Raw genomic sequence first — 9,903 nt, forward strand, 5'->3', positions numbered from 1 at the left:
TTCCCCCAGCTTGAGAAATGCTGAGTGTGTTCTTCCTTTTTGGTTTTTGGATTCCAGATCTTTGCACTTTTTGTTGTAATATTTGACTTTATCTTCTAGAGCTGATCTTTGAAATTTTCTGTTCAGCTCTTGTATCTCCTCGTTTTGTCATTAGTATCTAGTGCATCAAATCTGTTATTGAGATGGTCTCTAAATTCAAGATAATTTGTTGGCTCTTGGACTTGTTTTGATGTTCTCCAACTTCAGTCTGAACCTGCATATTATCAATTGATGGACTGATCCACAGTGTACCCTGGCCTTCTTTGGCTGATGATATTGAGCCAAATTGCTTTTCCCACAGATATGCACAGTTTGATTCCTGTGTGTCTCATCTGGTGATGGTCATGTGTATAATCACCTTTTAGGTTGGTGAAAAAGGCATTTGCAATGAATAAGTCACTGATCTCTAAAAATTCTATTATGATATCATTTCTATCACCTAGGCCATATATTCCAACTACTGATCCTTACTTTTTGTTTCCAACCTTTATATTGCAATCACCAATTGTTATCAAAGTATCTTATTGACTTGTTTGATCAATTTCAGACTGAAGAAGTTAGTAGATTTTTTCAGTTTCATCGTCAGTGACATTAGTGACTGGTACATAAATTTGAGTAATAATGGTACTAACTGGTCTTCCCTACAGGTGTATGGGTATATTCTATCATAGACAGCATTGTATTTCAAGATACATCTTGAACTGGTCTTTTTATGATGAATGTTAGGCCATTCCTCTTGAATTTGTCATTCCGGAACAGTAAACCATATGACTGTTGGATTCAAAATAACCAATACTAGTCCATTTTGGCTCAGTAATGTCTATGAAATCAATCTTTATGCATTCCATTTTATTTTTGACAACTCCCAATTTTCCTAGTTTCATACTTCGAACATTCCATGTTCTGGTTATTAATGGATGTTTGCAGCTGTTTCTCCTAATTTTGAGTTGTACCCAATCAGCAAATGAAGGTCCCCAAAGTTTTATTCCATTCATGTCATTATGGTCAACTCTACTTTGAGGGGGCACCTCTTCCCCAGTCATATTTTGAGTGCCTTCCAACTTCAGGGGATCATATTCTGGCCCTATATCTAATATATTCTGGTTCTATTCATAATGTTTTCATCTTCCAGCACTATATCTGACAGTGTTCTGCTGTTATTCGTAATGTTTTCAGTGACTAAACATTCATAAGTACTCTGTATCTCCTTCTTCCTACTCTGTCCTAGTCTGGAAGCTCTTCTGAAACCTGCCCACCATGGATGACCTGCTTGTATTTTAATTACTGGTGGCATAACTTCCATTATCCCAGCAACACACAAATCACCACATAATGACAAGCTGACAGACAAGCTGGTCATAGAGATTACATCCTTGGAAACCTAATGAAGGCATTTCTACTGTGTCTTATAATGCTTTTATTATCTGGAACCCAATAGATGGAGTCCTGATGTGGCATTGTAGAAAAGATCACTGGACCACAAGGTCAATTTGAACCATAAAGATGACAGTTCAAACTCAGCAGCCACTTCTCAGAAACCCTCCACAGGGTTGATATGAGTCAGAACCAATCCAATTGAACTTAACAAACAAAAATGACAGTGGTTTTTTAAATGCATTTCTGCCCTAATTCACAATGTCTGGGTTTTATTTTTCTTTTCCAAATATTCCAGAATTAGTCTTGCTTGTTGCCATTTTTATTCCAATGTCATTTATCCCTCCACTGAACTACTACTGTTTCTAGCTGACATTCATATTTTCATTGTCATTTTCTTTGCTTTTAAAGATGCTGAGTCTTTTATCTTCCTTTGTCGATGTCAGTTTTCTCAGGACCTTATTTTTATGATTTTATTATAATTTTAACAACAACAACAAATGATAATTTTGTATTTGTAGGAAATGCATATTTTTTCTGTAACAAAATCAATGTAAGTGAAACACAATTATTATCAGTATTTAAATGGGTCATAATGCATTAAAATCAATTACTTCTTTAAGCATTTTAATCTAACCATTTATTAGAACAACATTCTAGGCTTTTTCCCAGCACAGATTTTACTTAACATTCTGTTCTCTTCCTATTTCTTGAGCCAATTAATTTATACTGTTAAAGTATAAGTTCCAAAAACGTAAAATCATGATTCTCAAACAAATATGACATAAGCGTGTGTTAAAGATTTTATCCAACTCATTAATATTTGATGAAAACAGTGAGCTGTTAAGACCAGGTTAATGCTATTTAAATATGGAAATGTTAAGATAAAATAGATAGGTTAGACAGAAAATTGGTTAGTTTCTTACATATTAAGTAATAACCTTTGGGAATATTTTTTACCACACAGAAGTTATTTGCATTTCTCAAAAAGTTATTTACAAGTCTACAAGTTAATAAGTTGGTATTGATGAATGAGTCAAATGAAATCCATGTCCTTAATATTCCTGTGGCCCTGTGTCTTATATGACATTGAAAGAGCATATTGCACACATCTATCTAACTTGTGGATAACTTTTAAAATAAGAATTCCATTCTCTTAGATTGGGCTAGGATTTCTTTTGGGTATAGGACATGCTCAAGAATAACTGATGAGGTGAATTTTTTATTATAATTTATAAATGTTATATTCCAATATTAAATAATTGCTCAATTTTGTGAATCTTTAATATTGCATTTTTGAGAAGTGTAAATTGCTGTACTTTGGGCTAAGTTAAAGACAAAGGAAATTTTTAGATGCTTAATAGATTTGATGGCACTTAACAACAACAACAACAACAATAGATTTGAAGTAATTTGCTATAGGATAAACTCTGTAATGTTTTGTATTCCTTAGGGTTTTCCAGGAGATATTGGGATTCCTGGACAAAACGGCCCCGAAGGACCAAAGGTAAAAAGAAAAAACAAAACAAAACACTTTACTAAAGAAGTATAATATTTAGTCTTCTCTAATTTCGAATCCCAATGAGTGGGGAAATTTTTATATATATAAATATCAGAACAGCTGTTTCTGGTACATTTAATAAACTTCATGCAGCTTGTTTCAAGATGACCAGAAAGTAGTTTACATGTCTGGTTAGTTCTTGGTGCTCTTTGTTCTTTGTTGTTAAGTGCTGTGGAGTCAGTTCTGACTCAGCCACCCTTTATAGGATTTCCAAGGAATCGCCTTCAGGTAATTAAAAATGATTTTTATGGTTTAATATGGACTTGGATTAGGGTGGCAGTATTTGCAAAGCAAGTTAATCACTCAGAAAGTAGTTACTACAAGAACTTTAAGAATCTTTTAGAAGCCATGTTGTTGTTCTGTTCTTAAGTGTGTTTGAGTCAGTTCCAACTCATTGCAACCCTCTATAGGATTTCAAAAGAGCAGCTGGTGGGTTGGAACTGCCAATAGTGTACAATAAATGGGTGAGATTTTTGTTGCCAGTAAAATCCTTTAAACCCATTGTCCTTGAGTTGATTCTTATTCATGGCAACTCTTGAGGGTCCCACAAAATATCCAGTGATTAAAATAGTCTTAGGAAGCCCAGGAACTTCTGTTATTTTTGTTGTCAAGGACCTTCTGGATGCTATTAAAATCTATTAAAATAGTCTCATGGTATAATAATTGTGTGTGGCGCCAACCATACCTTCCACAAGTGTCTTTACTTCTCAGTTGGGGTCAATGATTTGTTGCAATGACCACACAGAACTCAAACAACATACTGACAATTATGAGGTTTATTAGAGAAAGCTAATAGGTTACAATACAGGATCGTAAAATGTTCAGGGTACACTTTTGCAGTCATCTGCTGATAAATGCCCACAGAACACATCACTCCATCATAAGCCTTATCCTGAAGACACTCGGCTCCAGCTCAGTGGTTCAGAAAACCTAGATCCTCCACTTAAGTGCCTGGGGACACCCCACTCTACAAATAAGTGTCCTGTTCAATGTCACTCAACTTTACTTGCTTTGTGGGCTGGGAAATCCACTGCTCTGTCTTGTGCTCTGGTTCTTGGTTCTGCTGCTGCTGTTCCTCTGCCAGTCTTCTGTACCACAGTTTTCTGTCCCTGGGTTGAGGCGGTCCACAGCAGAATCATGTTGTCCTATTTAATAGATATTCCCATCTTCACTTACTCAGACCCAGCAAAGCAGAAATGGAATTTGGTGGGAGTTTCAGACTGTCTAGAAGAGACATTAGATAATCCATTACATCACACACGGTATCCAGGAACTGCTCTTGTTGTTAGGGCCATCGAGTCAGTTCCAACTCGTAGCGAACCTGCGTAGGGTTTCTGAGCAGCAGCTGGTGGGTTTGAACTGCCAAACTTTTAGTTAGCAGTCAAGTGCTTATCCTAGAGCACCACACTGGGACCACCTATAAAATATTCAGTGATTGTTATAGTCACATGGCATTAAGAAACTGCTGTATAGCACAAAATAGCTGAAGAAATCTAAGCAGTTTGAACTGTCTTCGCTGTTGTTGTATGTCTATAGGAGGAGTTATCCATAGCAAAATCTCGAATGTGAAGTTTTGCCAACCAGGTTTCTATAGAATGAACACTATAAGCAAATAAAGACCAGGAACGGTGAGATAGCCTGAAGTTTGGAGCATTGGCAAGATATGAAGTGCAGCTGGTATAGGAAGTATTGTGAATAGAGAGACAATGATAGACAATAAGACAAAACTGGAAAGAAAATTAATAATAGCTATGATGCTGTAAAAGGAGCTTTGGTAGCGTAGTGGTTACAAGTCAGGCTGCCAACCTCAAGGTCAGCAGTTCAAAACTACCAGCAGTTCCGTGGGAGAAACATGAGGCATTCTGCTCCGTAAAGATTTACAGCCTCGGAAACCCTGTGCAGGGTCGCTATTAGTTGGAACTGACTCCACAGTACTTAACAACAACAACAATAACGTGATGCTGTAAGATAAGCACTTGACCATAGGTGGGTTTCAACCTCAAGGTCAGTGGTTCAAACTCACCAGCTGCTCCTCAGAAACCCTATACAGGGTGGCTATGAGTTGGAACTGACTCAACTACACTTAACAACAACAATATTTGTTAGAAGCCTTATTTGTTATCATTTAATCCCTGGTAGTACAGCGGTTAAGACACTCAACTGCTAACCAAAAGTTTGGCAGTTCAAACCCACCAGATGCTATGCCGAAGATAGATATGGCAGGCTGTTTTCATCAAGATTTGATGCCTTGGGTCCCGGTGGGGCAGTTCTGACTTGATGGAAGTGCATTTATATGTGTACATTCACTCTAATGCCTCATACCATTGTTGGTGTTAGTTGCTATCAGATAGGCGCCAACTCATAGCAACCTCATACATAGCAGACGGGAAATTGCCCATTCCCAAACCGTCTTTCAGTACTACATCAAACTATTCCCTGAGCAGCAGCTGATGGGTTTGAACTGCTAACCTTTCAGTTAGCAGTTGAGTGCTTATCCTAGAGTGCCACACCAGGACCACCTGTAAAATACCCAGTGACTGATACATTCGCATGGTATCAAGGAACTGCTGTAATAACTGAAGAAATCTAAACATTTTGAACTGCCTTCACTGTTGTTGTACATCTGTAGGAGGAATTATACATACAAATACCTTAATTCTACTGTGATACATGTGGTTTTCATTGGCTGGCTATTAGAAGGAGGTCACCAGGCCTCCTAATTACTCTGCCTTTCTCTGGAAGCTCTGCTAAAACCTGTTCACTGTGAGTAACCTTACTGGTATTTGAAATAATGATGACATAGCTTCCAGAATCCTAGCAACACACAAGCCACTACCTTACAGCAAGCTGAAAGATGGGTGATAGGTTTAGTTTAGTACTATCTTATATGCTTTATATAAATTATCTTATGTAATCTTCATAACAATATTTTGAGGTAGATACTTTCAAAGTCGAGGAGCTCTGGTACCGTAGTGGTTACGAATCGGGCTGTGAACCTTAAGGTCAGCGGTTCGAAACTACCAGCCGCTCCGCGGGAGAAAGATGAGGCTTTCTACTCCAGTAAAGATTTACACCTTCGGAAACCCTGTACAGGGTCGCTATGGGTTGGAACTGACTCGACGGCACTTAACAACAACAACTTTCAAAGTCAGAAAACTGTTTTGTGGTGTAACCATGATCTAATCCAGATATGGGAGTAAATTGTGAAGAACATTCAGTACAATGTCAGGTAGTTTTTACTTTATCCTTGAGGTACCTTGAAGCAATCAAAGATATTTAACTAATAAAATGTATAAAGTCATTTGTGTTTTAAAGAGATATGGAGATTTAGAAAGGGAATAGAGTGACGGCAGGAAGATGAGCTAGAAAAATCTAGGCAAAAAATGATATTGATTTGACATTTATTTATTTAACAAATATTTATTGATAAGCACTGGACTGCTAACCACAAGATTATTGATGAGCACTGGACTGCTAGCCTACCATTCACTCCTTGGGAACGCTATACAGTGTTGCTATGAGTCAGAACTAACTCCACAGCACTTAACAACAACTTATGCCAACAGCCATTGTTCCATCCGAAAGGTCAGAGGTTCGAGCTCACCAACCACTCCTGGGAAACCCTATACAGGGTGGCTATGGGTCAGAACTGACTCGACGGCACACAGCAACAACATTGTTCCAAGAGCTCCAAACAATTTCTGGTCCCCACCATCAAGAAACTTACAATCTAGAGAAAGATATGTAGCGAAACCTTAATAATAAACACAGGGAATAATATATAATATCTAATGGCATGAAAAAACAGGCTTGGAGGAGTCAGGTTATACTTTATAGAGAAGATTGCTAACATAATGAGTGAATGGAAATTTTCAAAGTGGAGAAGTGGGATATATGATATTCAGGAAAGGGAAACTGCTAAAGAGATGGAGGTACAATATTTAGTGCATATTCATACATAAAAATTACTTGTTTTTATCTGAAATTCAAATTTAACTGTATATCCTAAATTTTTCTAGCATCCATATCTGCCTACTACAAATGTATTCCTTTATGTAGCACATCTTACCTCCTTCCTTTCTGTTTCCACAGAAGTATTTCTCCTCCTGTTCCATCTGCACGTATGTTTTGCTTCGAACCTTCTCCTGACTCCTGAATGACCTCATACCATCAATTATCACCTTCATTCTGATCTTTCCTTTTACTTGAAATTTCCCCTCTTTGCTCTTAAAGCCATTCCCTGTGCCAATGTTGTAATTTAGACCCTCTTAGTTTTTCAGTGGATTAGCACAGTAGCCTTCCAGTTGTTCTTGCCTCTCTTCCTCTCTTTAGTCTGGCATTTCTTCATATATACCTCCATGTTGGTAATGGAACAATCTTTGTAAAGTATAGATAGCATCATGACACTCTTGTACTTTAATCCTCCAGTGATCACTACAGCTTCCAGGTTAAGGCTTGTACTTCTTTACTTTTCACCCAGGATTTTTTTTATGATCTAATCCTCTCTGCTTAATTTTATAGCCAAATCTACCATCACTCTTCTAAAAGCATCATTCACTTCAGCCCATCTGTTTAAAGATGTTCAAATCTCATAGGTCATACATGATTCCCCTTTGTCTGCATATCTCTCTACCTTCCTGTGACTGTCCTCATCCAGTTGATATCTGCATACCATGTTGTACAGGAAACTTTTCCTTATCTTCACAAATCTAATTGAGCTATCCTGTCCAAGAAAAAGCAAGCCTATCAAACACTTACCGTCTTCTATTATAATTGCTGATGTGTTTATCTCTCCATTGTTCAGAATCTTAAGATTTCTGAAAGAAAGATATCACATCTTTTCAAATGTTTACATTCAAAATGACCATAATAATAGCCATCATGAATAATAGGAACTCAGTAAATATGGATTGGATGGATGATAGATTTCATGTCTATATTTAAAAGATAATTTAGAAGTAGAAACAGTACAACTTGGTAACTGATTAAATAAAGGTGATTGGAAAAAGTCAAGGATGAATCTGAGATTTTAAGTTGTTTGACTTATGGCTGTTGCTGGATTAGAAAACACAGGAGGTTTGGGACAGATTTGGAGGTTGGTTATGATAATGCATTCCATTTCAGGTATGTTTAATTTGATGTACCTGGTTTGACATTTCATTAGAAATAATCAATAGCTATAGTAATAAACCAATCAGAAAAGTGGAAATGGTAGCATTTTGGAATGGAAGGGAAGGAAAAAGCAAGTGCGCTTACAGAACAGAGTTGAGGATTTCTCCTGTCACACTAACCCTTAGGAACTTGAACTTGATAAACATGATCCATATAAAAAGGTCCATGCACCCATTCATTCAATAATTAATTCATTCAATATTTACTGAATTTCATCAACATGTTAGGCCACAAACTTTTCTGAGTTGTAAATCCCTCCCCTTGGTGAGTTTGCAGTTAAGAGAACAAGATAAATGAACAAATATTCACAAAGCATTGTAAGAAGCGTCACATAATGGAGTGCTGAAATATTATGAGAGAGCCTCCGCAACCGAACAAACAGATTCTGCCTTGGGATCTCCTTCAGGAGGAAGTGAGAACTGAGCTTCATATTTTTATCTCATACTAGGTGAAAAATTTCCAAAATTATTTTCAGTCTGGAAATTTTAATTCTTTTGAAGTTTTCATTAAGAAAAATTTTTTATGGAATTGAAAAGAGCCTACTCTTTAATATTATTACAATGTTGTCGTTAAGTGCTGTCCAGTCAGTTCCAACTCATAGCTCCCCTGATCGTTCAATGATTCTTGTTTCTATTCTTTAGTTTTAAAGTTAGAGCACTAAATGTGGGGCAAAAATTCCAAACATTAAACATTGTTTGACATCCCGAAAGTTGAATTTCCAATGGGTAATAATAACTAAGTGTATTATTTTATCAAAATATATTCAATAAATGTGGGTCTGTAGACGCAGCAGCAGGATACAATTGATTTTATATATGCCACTGACTTTAGAACAATGTCTTAGAAAGGATGATATTATCAAAAGAACCTGATCATTTTAAAAAGAGGAATGGAGGAAAAGAATGTTGAGAAGGAACTCTTTTTATCTCTTTCCTTGGTCTTTCTGAGTTGCCTTAAAATTGTTTGTAGAAACAGAGCGGAAAACAGAAGCAAACAGTGACAGTAATAAACGGATGTGTTTCTTTAGATACATACACAATGTTATGCAATCATCTTAAAAGTTCCTTAATTTTCATATATATTTCTTGTTTGGTAAGTGGAATTCATATAAATTATTAAAGTTCTGTTGAGATTATACAAGGTGGTCATCAAGAAAATCATGTATATTCTGTTTACAACACACAGTTACTCTATTTGCAAACAAATTGGTTTCTCTCCTGAGCAGTTTGGCACAGATCTAAAGAAGCATTTGGTTTTCTGTTCATTTTTAGCCTGTTGACTCAAAGCCTCAAACAAGGATAGGAGACTTGTGTTGATTATAGTTCTCTCTGAGTGTGGGATTATACATGTTCATAAAGATATAAAACATACTTCAGTAATCCTTCTTCAAACCTATCCAGTTTGGCAATCTACTTCCAAGTATCTCATAACATTAGCAAAACCACATCCTTGGCTGCTTATTTTAGAAAGTAAGCTGTTGTTTTTGTTGTCATTAGTGCCGTGGAGTCAGTTCTGACTCATATTAACTCTGTATAGGGTTTCTGAGCAGTGACTGGTGGGTTTGAACCATTAACCTTGCAGTTAGCAGCACAGTGCTTAACCTACAGCACCATACCAGGACCCAATAAATCTCTTCTTCAGTAAACAGAGGAGTAATTTATTTATTGTCTTAAAGGTTTGTTTCTTACTTTAGCTATGGAATTGCTGTTGATGTTGTTATTGTTGGTGTTGTTTTTAGGTACCATCGAGTCAGTACC

At 36.7% G+C, this 9,903-nt stretch overlaps 1 protein-coding gene across 1 annotated transcript in view; it reads left to right on the forward strand.

Annotated features, from left to right (window-relative positions):
- COL24A1 (collagen, type XXIV, alpha 1) overlaps positions 1-9,903 on the forward strand; it is a 562,513-nt gene that overhangs the window by 207,810 nt on the left and 344,800 nt on the right. Inside the window, exon 18 of the mRNA XM_006831073.1 lies at positions 2,867-2,920. Within this exon, the coding sequence (XP_006831136.1) occupies positions 2,867-2,920 (54 nt within the window). The remainder of the gene's footprint in view (positions 1-2,866; positions 2,921-9,903) is intronic.

This window comes from Chrysochloris asiatica, unplaced genomic scaffold (assembly GCF_000296735.1).
Source record: "Chrysochloris asiatica unplaced genomic scaffold, ChrAsi1.0 scaffold00002, whole genome shotgun sequence".
Taxonomy (NCBI): Eukaryota; Metazoa; Chordata; class Mammalia; order Afrosoricida; family Chrysochloridae; genus Chrysochloris; species Chrysochloris asiatica.